The sequence below is a fragment of the Tupaia chinensis genome, unplaced genomic scaffold, assembly GCF_000334495.1.
Source record: "Tupaia chinensis unplaced genomic scaffold, TupChi_1.0 Scaffold148607_1, whole genome shotgun sequence".
Taxonomy (NCBI): Eukaryota; Metazoa; Chordata; class Mammalia; order Scandentia; family Tupaiidae; genus Tupaia; species Tupaia belangeri.
Window position 1 is genome coordinate 2,459,947 of NW_006208456.1, and position 22,679 is coordinate 2,482,625.

The window sequence follows — 22,679 nt, forward strand, 5'->3', positions numbered from 1 at the left end:
CCTCCAGGCTCTTAGATACCAGGCTAGAGATTGGGGCCAGTCAGGTGGCGTGGTAGTTAAGCTGGATCCCACATGGCCAACTGCACAGTTTGAGTCCCATACCTGGTGGCTCACAAAATACGCCAGGCACATGCACATGCATGCACAAAAACCCCAAAAGGAAAAGGTAGCATGGCATGGCCATCCCCCCAGGGGTGATTTCTCACTTCCCTTCTCTCTGTCTCTCCGGCAAGTATACTCACTACAGCAAAAACTAAAACAAAGAAGAAAGAAAAGAAAAACAAGACCACAGACTGAATGAAAAAGATCATTCTATAATAGAGAAAATAAAGAAAAGGGGAGAGAGGTGTAAAAATATATTTTTAATATTTAACTTTTTTAAAAAGTTAAAAATGTAAATGATCAGTTCATTAAAATTCAAAATCTATTGCAAAATTTCACTGATTTAGAAGACTTCTGGATCTCTTGACTCTAAATCTAATACTCTTTTTCAACCCACCCCTTCATTTCTTACAGATCCCACACGTTCAGATCCTTCCTTAGCAAACACCATCTGAAGGCATTTGTAAGTAATCAGCACTTTAAGCTCAGGAAGCTCTGGCTGAGACAGCAGCAGCGGCTCTGGGAAGATGGTGTCCCCGGGTGAGGCCCACGCCTGGGCCAAGCCTCACCAGGGCCAGGGCTGCTGCACAGGACCCATGAGGTGACTGGAGGCTCATTCCTTCCTGTCAGTCCTGGCCTCTTCTTGGGACTGCCACCCTGCTAGGGCTTAGCTCTCCATCCGGTGGCCCTCCACAATTTGGCTTCACTCCACTTTGATTCTGGTCAGTTCCCACCTTCCTCCTCCACAGAGTTTCAGGACCAAGGAATGAAACTGTGCGAGACCACCACACAGAGATCACGGAGATCAGGCTGCCCTGGCCCCGACAGCCGCAGGCCTCCCTGCTCTCTGCCACCCCTCCCTACTCCCTAGCACTGGGAGTAGGCCCTGGCCAGGCCCAGCCTGTGGGTTCTTCCTCCCCCTCAGGCCACCCTGGTGGGCACAGGTACCTTCTCGAGGCTGCGCCGGTGCCCCACACTGATGAACGTCATCCCCAGCTGCTGGCCGATGCGGTAGAGCTCGCTCTCCACCTCCTCAGTCAGGGCGCTGGTGGCCTCATCGAGCACTGAGGGCCGGAGCCGGCAGGAAGAGATGGAAATCCTGCCCCGTCCATCTCTGCCTCTCCAACCCACACTCACCCCAACTGGGCCCCGGGAGGCCAAAAGCTGCTCTGGCTACAGAAAACCTGCCTCGGGGAGAGGACAGGCCAAAGGAGTGGGGGGCCAGGCTCCCTCTGGGGATCCTGGGAGTGGCTGGATGAAACCCCCCAGCTCTAGCCTGGAGAAAAGCACTAGCCACTCCCTAGGACTGCTCAGTTCTCCCGAGGGCGTCGGTCTGGAGAAATCCTGCCATCCCTCTGGAAGGACTGCTGGGGGAGTCACTTACTAGATGTCAGAGCCCAAGGAGCACAAAACCCCACTCCCCTCAAGGCTGGCTCCCGGCTCCAGCTGCTGCGCAGCAGAGGGCCTGAGTCAGTCTCAGCACACCCAGAACTCCCCGAGGTGCCAAGTTCTGGCCCTCACAGGCAGGGCTCAGGTGCCCATGACACTGCTGCACTGGTGAGCAGGCTCAGGGCCAGCACGGGCCTACCAGGTGCCCCTCACCTGCATATTTCGGCTGCAGGTAGAAGAGCCGGGCAAAGGAGAGCCTCTGCATCTCTCCTGGGGACAGGACATCATACCTGAGAGAGAGGCAGCAAGAGGGGCCCGCTGGAGGAAGGAGGCGGAGCCTGGTTTTGCCTGGAATGCTTCTGGGCAACAGGTTTCTTCTGCAGAGACTTGGTCTTAGGACCAACCACAGCCCAGCACCCACATAAGATGAGGCCAAAACTCTGTTCCCAAGGGCATAACCCATGCCCCAGATGGACCAGCCCAACAGCTGGACTCTGGGGGCAGGAGCCATTCCATCCCTTGACAGGATCCTGGAATCCACCAAAGACGTGGGGATTGGCCCTAGAGCACCTCAACCCCATTCTTACCAGTTCCAATCAACCTGCTGGTCCAGACCCTCTGTCCTTGCCACCAAGCTGGACTGTAATAGACCCAGAGGACATGAGGTCCATGGAAGACCCTTCTCTGCTTCCTGCCATTCTGAAGCCCCTCTTAGCCCCACCACCACATGCCTGAGAGACATACACCCCATAAACATGCCAAGAGGGGCCTGGGGCAACCTCGATATAGTCTACCAACTATGCCACGTAGATTTCCTGGAGCACAGTGATGCTAACAGCAGAGGGCACCCCTCATCACTGCGCCCGGCTGACAGCTCCCACTGCCACTCTGCACTCCCCTCCTGCCACGCTGTACCTTCCTGCTGGGCAAGCACCTGCGGCCAGTGCTACCTGGTGGGCTCAGGTCTCGGATCCCTGGCCCCACTTACCAGGCCAGTCAGCTCTAAGAACCTCATGATCCTCTCATCATCAGTAGAGCCTATAAAACAGGGAAGCCATCTTCGACACGCCAGCTCCTCTGGGTAGCCAGAACAGACGACGCACACTGTGGTGGGGTGGGGGCCCCAGGTGGCACATGGCTCTGGCCTGACAAGTATGGCACTCGACAGGGGCCAGTGAAGGAAGTGATCACTTCGCTTCCTCTAAGGGCTGTCTCTCCTCCAGGAGGGGAAGATGGGGCAGGAGGAGGTCAGGGTACAGACCCCCAGTAGGAAATAGTCAGAGAAAGAGGGGATCTGCCCTGAAACTAGCTGCCCCAAAGGCACAGGGGAAGCCACCATCAGGCAGAGCAGGGACACTAGAGATGGGAGGATATGACCGAAGGAGGCCCAGCTCACCTGAATCCGGGTAGATCTCCTTCAGGGGGTAGATCACCTGATGAAACAGAAAGCACAGCGGCCTAGGAGGAGGGCCAGTGAGAGATGTGCAGCCCTCTCCCTCCCCAGGTCCCCACAGGCCGGGCTCCTCTCCACTGAGGGTAGGGAACACCCTGGCTCAAGGGTCTAGTGGAGGCTCAGTCAGCGGACAAGGAGGAGGGTCCCTACGACCTTCAGGAGTGATGGGGGCAAGGAGTCTGAAGGCTCCTGAGTGCAGGGGCCCCAGGATCCAACCTCAGTGCTCAGTAAATAGCATGTGGCCTTCAGCCCCAAATCTCTACCGTTCAGTGAGTTAACTGCTCCAAGAACTGCTCTGAGTACCTGGGCCCAAACCATGGATAATGTCCCTGAGAGCTGGGAAGTTCCAGACCTGGGCCACCTTATCCCCACCACCTGCTCCCAACTCCCTTGGCCAGAGACCCATTGCATTGCTTGAGGTCCCGCTTATAGGGCATTGGGGGGATACGGTGAGCTGACCTGCTCCCGAAGGGTCCCGTCAGTGAAGAATGGTTTTTGTGGCAGGAACAGCACCCCGTGGGGCCCAAAGTCTGTCAGCATCTGCACCGAGCCTGCGGAGCCCACAGAAACCTCCATTATCAGAGCTCCTAGACAAAGTCACGGCCACTCCTCTTCTCTCTGCCCCTCGCCCTCTTTCCCCAAACAAGGATGGATTCCACACAGGCCTCCTTCCCAACCTTCCAGCCAAGGGCCTGCTCTCACCCTGCATGCTGGCCCAGAGGCCGCCCAGAACCCGCAGCAAGGAAGTCTTGCCAGTGCCCGTGTTGCCCGTGATGAGCAGGCTCTGGCCCTCGGAGATCTTCAGGCTCAGCTCCTTAATCAGGGGCTTGTCAGAGGAGGGGGACGAGATGGAGACGCGCTCAAGGAGGAACGCCGTGTCTGCTGGCTCTGCAGCTGGCCACCCTGGGGCCCTGGGGTAAAGAGGGAGGGGAAGGAAGGCAGGCAGCGTCAGTGTCACCGTGGCGAGGCCTCACCTCTGGACGGGCAGTGTTACATGGGCTCACTTGTGTCCCCTCTGCTTCCCCAGTACCTTGGAATGTAAGTGTATTTAGGAGACAGGGTCTTTAAAGAGGTGACTCTTGGGGGCTAGCAGGTCAGGTGTGGTTGTTAAGGTGCTGGACTCTCACATGCCCAGCCACGGTTCAAGTCCCAAACCTAGTGGCTTGCTTTCTTACTTTCCCTGTCTCTTTCTGGTCTAATTAAAATTTATATATATAAATAAATAATGCTCTTTTTAAAAGAATTATTTAACTTCATTTATTATTTATTTTTAATTTGACCAGAGAGGGTCAGAGAGAGAGAGAGGAGGGAGAGGAGAGAGGGAAAGTGAGAATGCAAGCTGCCAGGTCCGAGACATGAACTGCAGCTGGCCACGGGGAGTCCGGCGCCCTTAAGCACCACGCCACCTGCCGGTCCCCCTAGATCCTTTTAAGACAAAGGGCCTATCATGGGCATGAATGACAGAAAAAAGCCCTGTGAAGACACAGCGAGAAGGTGGCCAATCACAGGCCAAGAGAAAAGGCCTCAGAAGAAACCAACCCAGACTGTGAGAAAATAACTTCCTATTGTTTGAGCCATGGGCCTGTGTTTTTTCTCTCTTTCTTTTTAAGAGATGGGATTGAGTTAGCGACAGTGTGGAGATTAAGGCTGCTAGATCCCACATGGTCGACTGAGTGGTTTACGTCCTGGACCTGGTGGCTTGAAAATCATGGCAGGCATGTGCATATGTGCCCAAAATCCCAAGAGGAAAACAGAGAAGGGACTGTGGTGTGGCCATCCCCTGGAGAATGATTCCTCACTTTCTCTCTCTGTCTCCTCCTCCCTCCCTCCAGTGCACACACTCAATAGCAAACTTAAAAAAAAGAGAGAGAGAAATGGGGATCTCAGTCCAAGAGATGGCATGGAAAATAAGGTGGCCAGTCCCACACGCACAGTTGAGCCCTAGACTCAACAGCTTAAAAAATATGCCAGGGGGACCAGCAGTTGGCATAATGGCTATGTCGCTGGACTCCCATGTAGTCGACCGTGGTTTGAGTCCTAGACCCAGTGGCTTAAACTCACACCAGGCGCGTGTACGTGCAACCCTGAGAGGAGAATGGAGGAGAAGGGATTGCAGCATGGCCATCCCCCTGGGGGAGTGATTTCTCGCTGTCTCTGTCTCCCTGCAGTCAGCCATGTGAAGAATCCCAAGAGAATAGAGGAGATGGGACCGGCAGGTGGCGTGGTGATTAAGAGCACTGGAATCCCACATGGCTGATCGTGGTTTGAGTCCTGGACTTGGTGGCTTTCTCTCTCTCTCACTCTGTTCCTCTCTGGTCAAATTAAAATACATAAATAAATGAATAAAGTTAAGTAAAATATTTTTAAAAAGAGAGAGAGAGAGAATAGAGGAGAGGGGACTAGAGCATGGTCATCCTCCTTGGGAAGGGTAACTTCTCACTTTCCCTCTCTCTCACTGTCTCTGGAGAGCACACATCCCCCATGGCAAAACTACAAAAACAAAACACACACACACACACACACACACACACGCACGCACACAAAACAGACAAAAATCCTAAGTCATTTGCCTAAGAAAAATAAAGATGAAAGAAACTCTGAATGCACAGGAAGCTCAGAAACATTCCAGATGCACAGAGACATGTGAACACAGACAGCTCTGGGCCTGAAATGTTCTTCACACTGCAGGCTCACCTGTCCAAGCCCCAGTACTCACCTGTCCAAGTCCCACTCGCTCTCGCCCAGAAGCTCACAGTCCTGTGACTTCAGGGACATGTCCAGGAGGGTCTCCTGCAGCTCCCCGATCCTGGGCAAGAAGGGAACTGATACTAGGTCTGGGGGCCTAGGGAAGGCGAGGCTGCCTTTTCTGTCTCGCGGTCGCAGTGCACGGTGTTTTATTATTCCTTTTCTCCTTTCGCCACTTCTTCCAGGGGCACATTCTGTTTGGGAACCAGTGGGGGTCGGGGGGAGCCTCACCTGTGCGTGTAACCAGCTACATCCGAGAGTGTCGTGGAGAGGTCGATGAGGCGGGTAAAGCAGCTGATGAGGTAGATGCACACGAAGGCGTTCTGGACAGACAGACCGGTCACGTAGGGCTCATCTCCAAGACCACAGTGGAGGCAAGGGCAGAGGGGCAGCAGGACGAGTCATTGGGAGGGCTTCTCACCTTGCTGACCAAGGTGCTAAGCTCTGTGGGGCTCAGGTCTCCATAGACCCCACTAAAAATGGGGATTGCAATGACCACGTAGCTCAGGATGCTGCCCAGGTAGTCAAAGGTGTTGATGCCGACTGTGGGAGAGACAGCATCAGAGACCAGCTCCCCCGACCCCACCACATGGCCCCCGGGGTGGGGCAGGAAGCTGAGCAGGATCTTTATTCCCCTGCAGACACACACAGCAAAGGCAGAGCTTCCCCAGTCACTTTCCTCACTGAGCAAATCCCTCAGGGTAGACGGAAAGAGGGAGTGGAGAGGGTGGCCGGTCTGCCCGCCCTCCCTGGCCCCCGCCTCCGGGCCCTCTGCCTACTGTACAACCAGAGCTCCTTGGACATCAGCTCCCGCTGCGTCTGGAGGAGTCTCTGCAGCCTGCGGTCTGTCCTCACGTGCTCCACGTGCCCGGCCCTGGTGGGAGAGGCTGCGGTCTGTGGGGCCTGGGGGGCTCACACCCTCCTTTAGAAACCATGCCCACCCACGGGATCCTGGTCTCCACCCTTTCTGCCATGAACACCCCAACTGCTTCAGTCATTCCTTATGGAAGTGTCGCTGGGAAGAAAATGTTACTGCCAGACTTGGGCCAGGTCCAAATCCTGGCTCAAACACCTGGTTCAAATCCTGGCTCTGGCCAGTTACTACTTGGGGAACACTGGCAGAATACGTAAGCCTCTGAGCCTTGTTTTTCTCTTCCATGAAGCAGAGCTAATGATATGATGTGATAGGTCAGAGTGAGAATTAAGGTGTTTTTTAAAAAAATTTTTAGATGTATTTAATTTTATTTGCTATTATTTATATTTGAAAAAATTTTTATTTCAACTTTCTTTATTTATTTATTTTAACTTGACCGGAGAAGGACAGAGTGAGAGAAAGAGAGAAAGAGAAGCAAGCTGTCAGGTCCAGGACTTGAACTGTGGTCGGTCATATGGGAGTCCAGCTTTAACCACCACGCCACCTGATGGCCCTGAGAATTAAGTTTCTGAATATGAAGTGACAGACACATCAGGAACCCTCAATAAGTAATAGCTGCTGCTATTAAACAAATATACACAGAGCAGCCTCTATGTGCCTGGCTCTGGGGTGGTCAGTGCAATGAGGTGGTGGATAACATGGTCCCTTAACCACTAGGGAGTTTGGGAAGGCTCCCCAGAGGTAGCTTGGGACTCCAAGGATGAGCACAAATTCACCAGGCAGAAAAGACAAGAGGAGGAGAGGGGGACATTCCAGATTTCCCCCAGGGAATCTGCAGAACTAACCTGCCTTCTCCAGAGCACAGACTTGGTGAACAGAGGCTGCAGAGCCCAAAGGAAGGCAAAAGCCCAGCCCGCCCACCCTTCTACACTAGCTCAGTTTTAGTCTTCTTGGGGCCCTGAGGTGGTGGTGGCTGCAAACTGCAGCTTGGACTACAGAGAAGAGCAAAGGTCCCAAGGCTATTAGACCCACCCCAGTGCCAGTGACCCAGGAAGTAGCTTCCACTCCTTAAACACAAACTCGGGCCTGTACTATCAATCCAAGGAAGGATTCCAGAGGGATCACACAGGACAGGGCACTGCCCTGGAGCCAGAGAGAAAGGGGATTTCGCAACACTGTTATCAGGAGACCAGACACTCGGCTCTACCAGGACGGTGTTTGTGAAGTGCGAGCCTCCTGATCTGAGAGGCTCCAATTCTTCCCAAGCTACAGAAACAAAGGGGCAGCCCTGGATGTCAAGTGTTGCAAGAAAGTGTTGTTTTGGGGGCTGGCAGGTGGCATGGTGGTTAGGGCACGGAACTCCCACATGATCAACCATGGTTAGAGTTCCTGGACTCAGTAACTTGAAACTTACACTGGGCGTGTGTGTGTGTGTGTGTGTGTGTGGGCATGTGTGTGTGTGTGTGTGTGTGTGTGTGTGTGTGTTTGCCTAAAATCCCAGGAGATGAGTAGAGGAGAAGGAACTGTGGAATGGCCATTCTCCATGAGGGGTAACTTCTTGCTTTCTGTCTTTCTCTCCAATAAGCCCACATACCCTATAGCAAAAATCTCTCTTAATAAATAAATAAAGGTTTAAAAAATTTATTTATTTAAATTACCAGAAGATGTGTACACTAGCCAGAGAAACAGGAAGGAGGGAGAGGGAGAAAGCACCCCTGCAGGGAGGTATAATCATACCATAATCCCTTCTCTTCCATTTCTCCACCCTGCCAGGACTTTGGGCACGCATGCCGATGCACCTAGTGCTTTTCTCAAGCTGCCAGCCATGTGGGATCTGGCTCTCTTACCCGCTAGGCTATGAGGCTGGCCCAGAGAGCTATTTTACAGACAGAAACAGAGGCAGAGGTGGTGCCTGTGCCTGTCAGCCACCGGCAAGATGACAAAGTGCTCACTCATTTCATTCTCTAACAACTTCAGACCCCACGCCAGGCAGGCCACTAAGACTAAGGCCGGCCACTGCAAGGAAGCAAACCTCTGGACCTAAGGAGGAGGAAGGCCAGGACAGAGAGAGGTATGGGGAGGTCACAGCCAAGTGTAACAACACTCGCCCTGAGCCGGGTGGTGGTGGGAAGGCTGGAGGCTCCGTCCCTTCCCCACTGTCAGCTCTGGGGAGTGGGAGACCTTCTCCAGCACTCACCTGTAGAAAGCAGCAGGTTCAGCATTCACCCGAATCTGCATGTGCTTGAACCTGGGCAGAAAAGGGAAGGTGAGCTGACAACGGGTGTGCTGGCTCCCCTGTGTCAGAGCCCTGTGTCAGGAAGACCACTGGTTCTTCTGAGTTCCAAAGCGGAGCCCAGATGTACCTCAAAACGGTGGCTGCCTCGGCCCCACCCTTCCCTGAACTATGACAGGGTAGAAACTATAGACGTTCTGCAAAGGCCGGGCTGCCTCTCGGCTTCCTATAGAAAGGGCAGGTGTACTCCTGCCCACAGCACCTCCTTGTCCCCCGGCCTGACGTACAGAAAGCCAAGAAGCACAGAATAGGGGCTGGACCCTGGGCGGTGCCAGGCCCAGCTGGCCCAAGACAGGGTAATTCAGGGTATTCGGATTACAAGCATGTGAGAAGGCTGGAGTGGGAGGGGGTGGTGGCAAAGGCTGACCAGACACTGTGCTTGACACTTCTCACGTATCATCTTATTAATCCTCCTAGTTCTCCTGATAGACAACAGAGCCATTCCCACTTTGGACAGGAGAAGATTAAGGTTTGGTGAGGTTAAAGACCTCACCAAAGATCACACAGCTGGTACCTGGCGGGGCTGGGATTCAAACTCGAGCAGTCTTACTCCAGATCATTCCTTAACCATTTATCCAACCCAGAAACCTCCAACAGGGGAAGACACACCGAAAGTCCCCCTCCAGCTTCTCCTGCTGCACCAGCTTCGCCACAATAGGTCCCATCAGAGTTTTGTTCACCATGGTTCCCAGGATGAAATACCCGAAGATGCTCACGGGCCCAAGCCAGCCTGTGCTGAAAGGCAGAGAGGGAGGGCGAGGGAGGGAGTGGAGCACCGCACCTCCCACAGGCCTCAGCCCTGACTCCACCCCTTCTCAGGTAGACCCTGTGTGATCTCTGCAGCCCCATCCGCCCTCTGCCCTGTGTGGAAGTGTCAGTTCTTCCCTGGTGTGACTGCCAGGACCCTTAGGACACTGAAATACCACAGGGCCAAAGGGAGGGCAGGAGCCTGAGCACAGGAGACAAGGAGGTCCCCTGGGGTACAGGTGGGAGGGATGGAGGGAGAGACACCAGCCTCTCCTGGACTCTGACCTGGAAGAGCTGACTCCCTCAGCTAGCCCCAGGGGGAGTGAGGAACTCTGGGGAAACACCAGGCCAGGGAGAGGAGGGATCCTGGGAAGAGGAGGTCCTTCACCTCTGGAAGCACTGGTAAGTGTAGTAGGCCAGGGTGAAGGGGGAGATGATCAGCTGGCTGGCCATGCTGCTGAGCTGCCGGCAGAAGCGCTCCACGTCCTGGCTGATGCGCTGGTCCCTGGAGCCGACGACGGGCAGACAGAGCCACGACAGTGTCACATCACCTCTCCTGACCTTGCCTTTCAGTGCTCTAGACAACTCGTGAGAAGATGGCCCCGACAAGGCTGGTTTCCCAGGGCCACTAAACTCTTAGAACCTTTAAACAGAGCACTGGCCAGGGGAGAATGGGCCTCAGTTTATCCCCCAGGAAAAGAGGGAACTGTAGGACCCAGCACCTAGGGGCCTGAGCCAGCTCTTTGTAGAGTCAAAGAAAAACTTGAGATATAAGAAAAGTGACCCCTAATCTCAATCCTCCCCAATTTTTCTTACAGGAGCCTGCACCTGCCCGCAAGAGCTTCCTGGCTGCCAAAGCTTCATGCAGGCTGAGCCATGGGGTGCAGGCTAGAGGTGAAGCAGCAGCAGCAGCAACAGCCACCGAGACGCTGCTCAAGCTAAAGAAAGGTCACCCCAGATAACAACGTGCTCGTGCAGAGGGTAGGAAGTGGGGAGGAGAGATGCAGGAGAGACCCTGTATGTCCCATCTCGCCACCTGGACCACACTGAGTCCTATTCCCGGTAAGATGTGACCCTGGGCAACTCCCCTGTGGCCTCCGTGAAATACCAAACTGAGTTTACTCTGGAAAGCGTCTCTGTGTCAGCCACAGAGCTGTATCTGTGCATCACATCAATCCCGTCATTTCATCCTCACTCTGTCCTCTGAGACAGGAGCTTTGAGACAGGATCCCCTCCTTGCTCTACAAAAGGGGATCCTGGGCCTTAGTAAATGTAAGAGCTATAAGCTGGCAAGTGAGAGAATGGGGACTGGAATCCTAGCCTGAATTCCAGGCAGAATGCTTGTTTTATTGCTTAACATCTAAGAGCTGGTTTTCTAGCAAGGACGCTTTTCATAGGGTACCCAGCATATAAAAGGGATAAAGAGAGCTGCTCTTGGTCTCTTCCATTCTCAGCTCTGCAGTCTCCCCAGGGTCCTCTGCAGAGCCCCCTTCCCCGGCTCTGGGCAGCCCTTTGCAAATAACTATAGATGATCTCCGTGGGGTCTGTAGCCAGGACTCTCCAGCCTAAGCTGACGGACAGGGCCACGCAGAGGTAGGAGGACCGGGAGAGGGTGCCTACGGGTTATCGACGTCATCCCGCAACACGTTGAGGGTGTAGTACACGCGGCCCCGGAAGTAGAGGCAGTGGAGGTGCTCGGTGAGGTCCTTCCTCCAGCTCACATACAGCAGGTTGCAGGTGAACTGGTCAAAGCTCTTCAGCTGTGCAGCGTGAGAGGAAAAGGGAAGGGAAGGAGGGGAAAGATGGCTTCCTGAGAGTCTCGGCTCAAAGCGCAGGGCTGGCAGAAAGCCTGTGCTGAGCTGTCCCAGCCTGCTCTGATCATCTCTGTCCACTCAGCACTTTTCCTGTTTAAAACATCAAGTCATGGGATTCTCCCTTCCTCAGACACTCATATGTTCATTCCCTCGCCAAATACCTACAGGCTTACCAAAGGCAAGCCCCTCCAGCCCACTCCACAGGCACTGTCCTCTGCAAACAGTACATGAGCTCCTAGCCTCTGTTCTATTTCTACCCTTACTCCTCTGTCTGCATGCTGAGAAAGGGGTCTGCATACACAGCTGCTCACTGACTGAAGACCCACTGGACGTGGCAACAGTAAGGCAAGAAGCGGCTTCCCCAAGGAAACAGGTAGGGCAGGCTGGCAGAGCAGCAGGCCGAGGCCTGGCAGAGCCCTGACTCCCTTCATTTGCCACTTCCACGGCACAGGGTGCTCACCACTAGGGACATGGCTGACAGTCTCACCAGGGAACAGATGATCACAAGGACATGAGCTTGTCCCAGCAGAGGAAACGAACGAATCAGTTACGTACAAAGGGGGAGGGGGCGGTGCTTGGAGGAGGAAACAGGAAGGAGAAAGTTGAAGAGAACCTGGAAGAGGTGACAGTGGAGGAGCTCTACAAACCAGCAGCTCTACAAACCAACTGAAGGAAGGCTGGTGGAAGGAGGCCACTCTGAGAGAGAGTAGCAGGTGCGAAGAAGGAGGTGTGACACGGTGCCAGGCTGAGTCACAGCCTCAGCACCCCCCCCAGAGGAGCAACAGTAGCTCTGGCTGCAGATCCCAGCTTCAAAGAGCTCTGAAGCAGGAGTTCTAGGAATGGAAGGGACAATGATCATTTCCACTAAGGTGAAATTAAACTAATAATTCTACACTTGATCTGATCTTAGCCAAAAGGTCAAGAAGTGATTAAATGCTGAAGTCACCAGAACGATGTGGCCTAGCCCTAGGAGCCTGACATACCCAAGCTGGCCAGAAGCAAGACCAATGTCCTGCCTCGGGTTCTGACCGTCAGGCAGCCATCCCACTGGTTCCTAGAAGAGAGGGGCACACCCACAGCCTGGTTCCTGCTTCCTGGAGGCCGAGTCCCACCGGCATTCCACTCACATTAGAGTGGAGAGAAGAGGCACAGAGAAAAGGCCTTACCGTGGAGTTGAGAACAATGAGCACGACAGCCAGGAATGTCAGCGTCTTAAACCCATCCAGGTCTTTGTCTCCCAGGACCCCATAGTACTGACTGGGAATCAAGCCAACCTGGTAGATCACCAGTTGTTCTGTGGGGAGGGAGAGGAGTCAGAAATCAGTGATAGGGGGTGAGAAAAGAATGAGAGAGGCTTCCTCTCAGTCTCTTGTCAATACCCCAGAAAGAAGGAACAGGTTCCCAAACAGGGCTGCCCTCCGCCCCTCTGGCCTGGGCTCTCTCACTCACCCAGTAGGGCCACACACAAAAGGGTCAGGAACATCAAGGCATTCTGCGATGACCAAGAAGGAAATAAAACCTTCTGTATTCGAAGGAACCGCTGGAGAAACCTCAGATCTAACCTGGGCCTGAGGAAGAGAATTAGGGAAAGCAGAGAGAAGCCCAAGGAGGGACCTAAGCTTTGGAGAGCAGCTATCAAGCTTATCTACACTGGCCTAGCAATGGTCCCCGCCATGCAGAGAAGAGTGGTTTATACAGAAACACTGAAGACGGTAGGCTGAGAAGAGTTACGTGCAAAGTAACACTATTAAGTTAATAGAAGGACATGTAGAACAAATCCTAATGAAGGTACTCTAACAATGTGGAAATGGGAAGGCTGTTCTCTAATAAGATCCCAAACCTACTGACTATATAGCAGAAAGGTAATGGATTTAACGCAATTAGAGTTAAATTATGTTTGTTCAACATAGTACCATAGACTTAAGTTAAAAGACTTGGAGAGGGTATCTGCTGAGCGTAAAACCAACAGGAATTTAAATCTTGAGGAAAAAAGGAATTCCTGCAAATCTGGAAGACAGTAAATCCATAGAAAAGAGAATAAAGGATACAAACTGGCAATGAGCAAAAGGGGAAACCCAAATGCCCAATATATACATGAAAATTAGGGGCCGGCAGGTGGTGCGGTGGTTAAGGTGCTGGACTCCCACATGGCCAACTGTGGTTCAGAGTCATAGATCTGGCAGCTTGCTTTCTCACTTTCCCTTTCTCCTTCTCTCTCTCTGAACAATTTTAAAATATAACAAATGGAAATACTTTTTAAAAAAAATTAATACATGGGACACAGGGCAAGCAGGTGGCATGGTGGTTAAGGCACTGGACTCCTACGTGGCCAACTGTGGTGTGAGTCCTGGACCTGGCAGCTTGAAACTCAGGCTGGGTACGCGCTCACACATGTGTGTTTATGTGTGTGTACCCAAAACCTCAGGAGGAGAATGGAGAAGAGACTGCAGTGTGGCATCCCCAGAGCATGCACTCTATGGCAAAAACCTTTAAAAAAATGATAATTTATATGAATTAAAAGCCACTATGGGGACCAGCAGATGGCATAATGGTTACGTTACTGGACTCTTATGTTGTCAACCACTGTTTGAGTCCAATACCCAGCGGCTTGAAACTCACACCAGGTGCATGTGCATACGTGCCCAAAATACGGAGAGGAGAATGAAGGAAGAGGGAATGCTGCCTGGGGGTGATTTCTTGCTTTCTGCCTTGCTGTCTCTGTCCTTCCAGCAAGTTCATGCACCCTATAGCAAAAATCCCTCAATAAAAAAAAAAGTCACTATATATTTTCAAAATAACACATATGCAAACTTATGTAAGGTGTACAGTAGACACTCACTTATCACACCAGTATGGGTATCAGAGGGGAGAAAAGTGGAATTGAGAACACGGACGAAGGGTGAAAGATCATAAAATAACAAAAAAGAGCCTTGCACTGGCTAAGAACAAGAACTATCATCAACTTAATTCTATGCACTGATATTCTAAAAATAAGCCAATTGCAAGGGAGAAGTTCCCACAATCGGGGTGGCGGGGGATGGCAAAAATCCCCGCAAAGGCTGGAGGGAGCAGCTGCAGGTGCCTCGGATCGGAAGGGAGGGCGCCCCTTCCAGACCATCTCTTCAGCTCAGACCTCACAGGAGTAGGGCGAGGGCTCAAGGGTGGCGGACGAGGCATGGAGGATAGAAGGACCCCCCTCCATTTCCGAGCAGGAAGCCCCCACGACTTGGCCGTCCTCCCCAACTACTCAGCTTACCTGGTACTAGCTCGGGGCGCGGGCCCTGGAGCTGCCATGACCCGAGATCCGAACCACGCAGGAACTCGGCTGCCCGGGCCGACTCTGGGCAGACTCCGTGAAGCCCGCGGCCGGCCCAGGAGGGGCGGGGCCGCGGAGACCACAGAGACGGCGGGGGATAGAGAGGAAGGCGTCGGGCGGCGCGGCCGCTCCCGGAAGCGACCGACTTCTCTGAAAGGACCAAAGAGGGCCAGGCACTGCGCCGACTGACTCCGCCGCCAGAGCGCCCTCTCCTGGACCTGGGAGGTGTCGAGTTAGACAAGAGAACGTAACTATTTTCTGTTTCATACGTCTTCCCAGAGAGGCTATTTTATCTTTCAAGAATATAAAGCAGGCTTCCAACTGCAGTTTGAATAAATTCGAAATGTGGGGCCAGCTGGTGGCGTGGTGGTTAAGGCGGTTGAATTCCACAGGACCCACTGGGCCGTTCAAGTTCCAGATAGGCTTAAAAAAGAAGCCAGGTGCGTGTGCATGGGCACCCAAAATCCATAGAGGAGAAGAGGGCGGAAGGGATTGATTGCTGCGTGGTCATCCCTCCTGGCAAGTGCTTTCTCTCTCACTCTCTCTCGCTCTGTCTCCAGGGAGTGTATGCACCCTATAGCAAATTTAAGAAATCAGACTATGTCCATGGCATATGTCGACCCCTTCCCCTGGTCTTTTGGCCATTTTTTAACCCCAGCCTTTACAGTTGCAGTTGCCACTGTCTGGATCACTTTTCACCCTAGCCTAGAACTTGTCATGCCTGGCTCGTTCTCATCATTGGCTGAAATGCCACCTGCTCACCTACCTAGAATATGCTGTTGTGTCTCATTCCGTGTTATACTACGCCTTTATAGTCTTCCTCATATTTATCAGTGTCTGCATGTCTGCAGTGGGCTTGTTGCTTTGCCTTGAAAGGAGGAGGAAATAGAGGAGAAAGGATTGCGCATGACCATCCCCTAAGGGGGGTAGGGAGGATGCTTGCTCACTTTACCTTTCTTTCTCTCTGGTGAATGCATGTACCCTCTAGAAGGTTAAAAAAAAAAAAAAGACATTTTCACTAGAGCTGGGACTTGACTTTACTCATTGTTGTATTTCCAGTACCTGGAACACTAGTGTACAGTAAGTGGTTAATATTTTTACATGTTCATCAAATGAAATACTTATCGGGGACCAGAAGGTGGCGTCATAGCTATGTCGCTGGACTCCCATGTAATGGCCCGGGGTTCCAGTTCCGAACCCGGTGACTTAAACTCGCGCCTGGTGTGTGTGCGTCCCCGAGATCCTGAGAAGAGACTGGAGAAGGGATTGCAGCGTGGCCATCCCCTCTGCGGGGGGGGGGGGGGGGGGGGGATTTCTCCCCCTTTCTGTCTCTTTGTCTCTCTCTGTCTTTATGGGGAACACAAGCGCCCTATGGCAAAAACCCCTCCCCCCCCCAAAAAAAGAAAAAGAAATAAAGAAATGCTTATCAACCAACTGATTACAATGCCAAAAGGAAGGTGGGAAATGGTTCAAGAAAACAAGCAGCATGATCTCACAGAGCCCTAACTTTGGATCTCCATGTACCTTTCTACCTTCCTTTAATGCTTATTAAGTGTCCAGTACATGCCAAATACTGGACAAGATACAAGTGTCACCTGTCTTGAGGTGGGAAGGTCAACCAGTCGACACTTGTAGTTGTTTTTATGAGTGCTGTGACAAAGGTAGCATACCTCAGGTTTTCTCATCTTCAGCTGGTAGTTTTTGGGCAGGGAAGTTCTTTGTTGGGTAGGGTTCTCTGCGCTGGAGGATGTTAACCAGTCTCCCAGGCCTCTGCCCACTAGGTGTCAGTAGCACTCCTCCCATCAAGCTGTGCCAGCCAGTCTCCAAACTTTGCTAAGTGTTACCTAGGAGAGAGGGGGCCAAAATCCTGGCCTCATCCCACCACCCCCTGCATTGAGAGCCACTACCCCGGAACCATAGAAAGGGGCATCCAGCCCAGGATGGGGAAAAGGGAAGTCCAGAAAGACCGGAAGAAGAAATAACTGTGATTCTTAGAGAGGGAAAGACCCATGATTGATTTTCCAAGTATGTCTTTGCAAACTGTTACTTCCAAAGTCAGACAAACATGTCAGGATGTAGGGGTTTTGTTTTTTGTTTTTGTTTTTGTTTTTTAAGAATTGTTTTATTGAGGCTGGCAGGTGGCATGGTGGTTAAGGGAACTGGACTCCCACATGGCCAACAGCAGTTTGAGTCCTGGACCTGGCAGCTTGCTTTCTCACTTTCCCTCTCTCTTTCTCTCTCACTCTGTCCTTCTCTGGTCAATTTAAAATGAATAAATAAATAGTTAAATAAAATCTTTAAAAACAAAATACAAAAACAAAAAGAATTGTTTTACTTAATTATTTATTTTAATTTGACCAGAGAGGGACAGAATGAGAGTGAGAGAGCAAGAGGGAAAGGTAAAGTGAGAAAAAGAGAGGAAGGAGGGAGGAGTGGAGAAGAGATTGCACTGTGACCATTCCCCAGGGGGATTGCTTTCTCCCTCTCCCTCTTTCTGGCAAGTGCCTGTGCCCTCTAGACAAAAATAAAAATAATAATGGTCAGGATCCAAGAAAGGTTCATACACTGTAGTTAATCAATGTCTTTTTTTTTTTTAAGAAGTTTTTGCCTTAGGGAGTATGTGCTGCTAGAGAAAGAGAAAGAGACATAGTGAGAGGGAAAGTGAGAAATCACCCCCCTGGGGGGATGGCCACGCCATGATGCCTTCTCCTCCATTCTCCTCTCTCGGGATCTTGGGCACGCACACACACAGGCCTGGTGTGATGTTCAAACCACCAGGTCTAGGACTCAAACTGTGATCAGCCATGTGGGATTCCAACAACACAACCAGGATGCCATTTGCTGGCCCCTGATCAATGTTTTGTTTGTTTGTATTTTGTTTTGTTTTGTTTTAAGAATTTTTCTGGGGTCCGGCAGATGGCATGGTGGTTAAGGGTGCTGGACCCCCACATGTTCAACTGTGGTTCAAGGCCTGGACCTGGTGGCTTGCTTTCTCACTTTCCCACTCTCTCTCATTCTGGTCAAATAAAATAAATAAAGTTAAATAAAATCATTCTTTAAAAAACATCCTTAAAAAAAAGAATTATTCTGGGGCCGACAGGTAGCATGGTGATAAAGGGGCTGGATTCCCACATGGCTGACCACAGTTCAAGTCCTGGACCTGGTGGCTTGCTTTCTCACTTTCCTTTTCTCTGCCTCCCTCCCTCTGATCAAATAATAATAATAATAAATAAAATAAAACAAACCATTTCTTTTAAAAGAATTTTTCTAACTTTATTTATCTGTTTTTTAAGTTTGACCAGAGAGGTACCAGAAAGACCGGGGGTGGTGGGATGAGGCCAGAGGTACCAGAGAATGCCTATCAAAGAGTGATTAAACAAAATATGACACACTCACTTTGTAGAATACACTTTGCAACCATTAACAAGAATGACAGGGGCATCACCATAGTGGTCAAGAGCATGAACTTCAGAGCCAGCTTGCATGGGTTCAATTCTTCACTCTACCATTTGATATCTGTGTGACCTTGGGCAAGAGATGGAGTGAGAGAGAGAGAAGGAAAGTGAGAAATCTTAAGACTTAAATCTATAGGTTCCTTATCCACCACTTTACACCAGCCACAGTTTTTCTTTCATGTCCTCCAGATGGTCCCCCTACTAGAATTTTCTGCTCTAATCCAGTTCCACCCTCTCTGTTATTCCCTATCATAGTACCCGACCCCGCCTTATTGCAGCTTGTTATTACATTTTCATTTTTTGTGTTAATTCATCGGTGTCTCTCTCCCCTCTATGACTCAGGGACCAGGTCTGTTGTGTCCTCAGTACTGTCTCCCCATTGCCTGGAAGTACTTATTAAAGCTGCAACAAGTATTTGTTGAACAGAGATAAGCAAGGTAATCCCTAACGGCAAAAGCACACAAGTCTCAGTCTTTGCTTGCGTTGTTTCCTACTAGGACTGGCCTTCCCCTTTTCCAGCTACTAGACTCCTGTACTATGTCCTCACTGCAGTACATAGATAAAGGGAGCATAAACTGGCTGGCCCCATGGCCTAGTGCTTAAAGGAGTCAGATCCCATATGGCTGACCACACAGTTTGGATCCCAGCCCCAATGGCTTGAAAACTACACTGGTAGGGTACATATGTGTGCATGCCCCAGATCCCAACAGGATGGACAGATAAAGGACAAGGAATGGTGGCAGGCCCCACTGAGGGGTGCTTTCTCTCTCCCTCTCCTTGGCTAGTGCACATACCTTTTGGCAAAGAAAAAGAAAAAGAACTTTCATAATAATTGTTAAATTTAGGTGATGCGGGGCCAGCAGGTGGCATGGTGGTTAAGGCGCTAGACACTCTCACGTGGCTGGCCATGATTCGAAGCTGGGACCTGGTGGCTTGCTTTCTCACTTTCCTTCTCTTTTTCTCTCTGTGTTTCTCTCTGGTCAAATTTAATTAAATGAATGAATAAATGAAATTAAGTAAATAATTCTTTAAGAACATTTAGATGACACAGTAGTTTTACTTCTACTACTTCTCTTACAGATATATTTGCCCGAGAGCATAAAGGGTTGATCAAGGACGGTTTCTGCAGCATGGCAGGTAATAGCAAAGCCTTAGAAACGATCAGAATGCCTATCAAAGAGTGAGTAAACAAAATATGACACACTCACTTTGTAGAATACACTTTGCAACCATTAACAAGAATGACAGGGGCATCACCATAGTGGTCAAGAGCATGAACTTCAGAGCCAGCTTGCATGGGTTCAATTCCTCACTCTACCATTTGATATCTGTGTGACCTTGGGCAAGTTGCCTCAATTTCTTTATCTGTGAAATAGGAGTCATGAGAAACACACTCACCTGTCCAAAGCCCAAGAATGGACTTGGAGACATGAGGTTCAAGGTTTAGAGAAGCAAGACTTTAGTGGTGTTCTTGCCTGTTGGCTGCCTGATGGGCAGGCACACCTCAAACAGTTACAAGTCATTTATTCTCTAGTGCATAAGTCCCTCCCCCAGCTCCTCACTGGCTGAGTACTATGGGGTGTACAATCTCCGATGTCACCTCAGTTTCATTATTGCCTTAGAAGGCATGTATCATCCCCTTTTCTCTCCTGTTCAAGTCAAGCCCTTGACAGAGGCCAGCCAAATGCCCTGAGATGGGAGAAGAACCAGGAAGTAAAAAGGAGCAAAGGTGGACCAGCAGGTGGCATAATAGTTATGTTGCTGGACTGCCATGTAGTCGACTGTGGTTTGAGTCCCCCCACCTGGCGGTTTAAAACTCAGGCCGGGCATGTGCATGCTCGCCCAAAATCCCAAGAGGAGAGTGGAGGAGAAAGGATTGCAGCGTGACCATTCCCCCTGGGGTCGGGGGTGATTTCTCACTTTCTATCTGCCTCTCCAGTGACCAAAAATCTCACTCTCTAAAAAAAAATAAATAAAAATAAATAAATAAAGGAGCAAAGAGCTGTTAACTAGTCACCATCTTAAGAAAAAAGTTCTCAAGAGTGACCTGTCACTTTGGGGTTTTGTTTGTTTGTTCATGAGCTTTCTGGGAGTATATATTTTCTGGGATTATCACATCTGCAAGCTGGTTAAGCAACTTTCGTTAAGCTAATCTTGAAAAATGAATCACTTGGGTTATTTTCTTACAGAAGTGATCATCTTTCCTTAGCCAGCCAACGTGGTCGTGTGGTTAGGGAGGCTGATCCCACATGATGATTTGAGTCCCAGACCTGGTGGCTTGAAAAGCATACTAGGTGGCCAGCAGGTGCCATGGTAGTTAAGGTGCTAGGTTCCACATGGATGACCTTGGTTCGAGTCTTGGACCTGGAGGCTTCTCTCTCTCATGCACATGTGCCCTATAGTATAGCAGATTTAAAAATAATAATGATTAAAGAAAAAAAAAAAAGAAAGAGCCAGCAGATGACATGGTGGTTAAAGGCACTGCTTCCACGTGGCTGACTGCAGTTCGAGTCCCGGACCTGGTGCCTGCTTTCTTGCTTTCTCTTTCTCAATCTCTCTGTCTCTCTCTGATCAAGTTGAGAAATAATAATAACAAATGGAATGAAATAAATAATAATTATTTTTTAAAATAATAAAATAATGGAACCAGCAGGTGGCATGGTGGTTAAGGTGCTGGACACTCCCACATGGCCGACTGCAGTTCAAATACCGGACCCAGTGACTTGCTTTCTCACTTTCCCTTTCTTTCTGTGTGTGTCTCTCTCTGGTCAAGGGAACCAGCAGTTAGCATGGTGGCTATGTCGCTGGCCTCCCACGTGGTTGACCGCGGTTCGGGTCCTGGACCCGGTGGCTTAGAACTCACGCCGGGCGGGTGTGCGTGCATGCCCAAGATCCCAAGAGGAGAATGGAGGAGAAGGGATTGCGGCGTGACCATCCCCCGTAGGGGGTGATTTCTCACTTTCTGTCTCTATGTCTCTCTCTGTCTGTCTGGCGAGCGCACGTGCCCTATAGCGAGAAAACCTCTCTAAAAAAAAGAAAAGAAAAGAAAAATAAATAATATCAAATAAAAAATAAGTAATTCTTAAAAAAATTATAAATAAAATTTGGAAAAAAAAAAGAAAAGAAAAGCACACTGCTGGATAGTAGTTAAGGCAGCTAGATCCCAGATCACTGATTCCACATTTCAAGTCCCAGACCCAACAGCTTGGAAATCATGCTAGGCATCTGGTGTGTCCCCAAAATCCCAAGACGAAAAGGGAAGAGAAGGGATTCCAGTGTGACCATCTCCACCAGGGGCGAATTTTTGCTTTCTCTCTCTGTTACTCTCTTTCTCTCTCCAGCAAGCGCATGCACTATATATCAGAAATCTAAAAAAGAAATTAAAAAATAAAATAAAAAAATACTAGGCGTATGTGCATGCATGCCCAGAATCCCAAAAGGAAAATGGAGGAGAAGGGATTGCTGCATGGTCAATCCCCCTGGGGGGTTTGTTCTCTCTGTCTTTCTCCAGTGAGCACATATGCCCTGTAGCAAAAAATTTTAAAAAATCATTCCTACTTCAGAGGATTTTTGTGAGGAATAAATACATAAATAAACATGAAGTACTTAAACATTAACTGGTCATGGGACCAGCAGGTGGCATAATGGCTATGTCACTGGACTCCCATGTCAACCACAGTTTGAGTCCTGGACCCCGTGGCTAAAACTCACACTGGGTGTGCGTGAGTGCATGCCCAAGATTCCAAGAGGAGAATGGAGAAGGGATTGCGGCATGGCCATCCCCCCGGGGGGTGATTTCTCGCTTTCTGTCTCTGTCTCTCTCTGTCTTTCTGGCAAGCGCATGCGCCCCATAGCAAAAACCTCTCAAAAAACAAACAAACAAAAACAAATTACCTGGTCATAATAAGCTAACTGTTGGGGGCAGTGGGTGGTGTGGTGGTTAAGGGCGCTGGACTCTAACAGCTGGGTAGGCCCTGAGAGCTCTGTCCTCATGCATGGGTGAATACTGTTACTGCAGGCATTTGGCCTCTCTTTTGCTCTGTCTCAATCACTTGCTTCTGCCTTCTGCTTTCCTCAGTGGATGACTCGCAACAGATTCAGGCGCCATGTTCTTGGACTTCCCAGCTTCCAGAACAATGAGCCAGATAAACATCTTTTTATTGTTGTTGTTTTGTTTTCTTTTAAACTTGTCAGTGGGTGCATGTGCCCATGATAGAGAAACAAAGAGAGGTAGAGGGAGAGAGTGCCCCTTAAAAGGCATGGCCTTGTTGCATGTCTTCTGCATTTCTTTTCAGGTTTGGGGGCATGCATACACACGTGCCCAGTCTGTTTCTCAAACCACAAGGTCCAGAACTCAAACCACGCAGTCAGCCATGTGGGATCCAGCCGCCTCAACCACCACCATACCAGCTGACCCAACAGTTAGCTTTTTTTTTTTTTAATAATTTCCTTTTTTTTTTTTTTGAGAGGTTTTTGCTATAGGGCGCGTGC

The 22,679-nt window shown here is 50.4% G+C and overlaps 1 protein-coding gene and 1 long non-coding RNA gene across 10 annotated transcripts in view; one reads left to right on the forward strand and one right to left on the reverse strand.

Moving 5' to 3' along the window:
- ABCD4 (ATP binding cassette subfamily D member 4) overlaps nt 1-14,800 on the reverse strand; it is an 18,546-nt gene extending 3,746 nt beyond the window's left edge. Inside the window, exons 1-19 of one of the 8 annotated variants that reach the window (XM_006170541.3) lie at nt 14,674-14,800; nt 12,867-12,985; nt 12,584-12,711; nt 11,224-11,363; nt 9,992-10,108; nt 9,466-9,591; nt 8,761-8,811; nt 6,469-6,563; nt 6,111-6,232; nt 5,921-6,012; nt 5,661-5,750; nt 3,647-3,855; nt 3,404-3,495; nt 2,888-2,924; nt 2,480-2,529; nt 2,079-2,131; nt 1,705-1,781; nt 1,051-1,166; nt 293-874 (exon numbers count right to left, since the gene is read on the reverse strand). In XM_006170541.3, coding sequence (XP_006170603.1) covers nt 806-874; nt 1,051-1,166; nt 1,705-1,781; nt 2,079-2,131; nt 2,480-2,529; nt 2,888-2,924; nt 3,404-3,495; nt 3,647-3,855; nt 5,661-5,750; nt 5,921-6,012; nt 6,111-6,232; nt 6,469-6,563; nt 8,761-8,811; nt 9,466-9,591; nt 9,992-10,108; nt 11,224-11,363; nt 12,584-12,711; nt 12,867-12,985; nt 14,674-14,711 — 1,821 coding nt within the window. In that variant the 5' untranslated portion in view covers nt 14,712-14,800 and the 3' untranslated portion in view covers nt 293-805. Of the gene's footprint in view, nt 1-292; nt 875-1,050; nt 1,167-1,704; nt 1,782-2,078; nt 2,132-2,479; nt 2,530-2,887; nt 2,925-3,403; nt 3,496-3,646; nt 3,856-5,660; nt 5,751-5,920; nt 6,013-6,110; nt 6,233-6,468; nt 6,564-8,760; nt 8,812-9,465; nt 9,592-9,991; nt 10,109-11,223; nt 11,364-12,400; nt 12,472-12,583; nt 12,712-12,866; nt 12,986-14,673 lie in introns of those variants that run through there. The other 7 variants (XM_014585028.2, XM_006170542.3, XM_027769090.1 and 4 more) reach the window with 7 other exon arrangements.
- Nucleotides 14,801-14,898: 98 nt separating this feature from the next.
- Nucleotides 14,899-22,679, forward strand: part of LOC102475681 (uncharacterized) — an 11,122-nt gene continuing 3,341 nt past the window's right edge. Inside the window, exons 1-2 of one of the 2 annotated variants that reach the window (XR_337644.2) lie at nt 14,899-14,980; nt 19,269-19,325. This is a non-coding gene — a long non-coding RNA (uncharacterized LOC102475681). Of the gene's footprint in view, nt 14,981-18,550; nt 18,626-19,268; nt 19,326-22,679 lie in introns of those variants that run through there. The other variant, XR_337645.2, reaches the window with a different exon arrangement.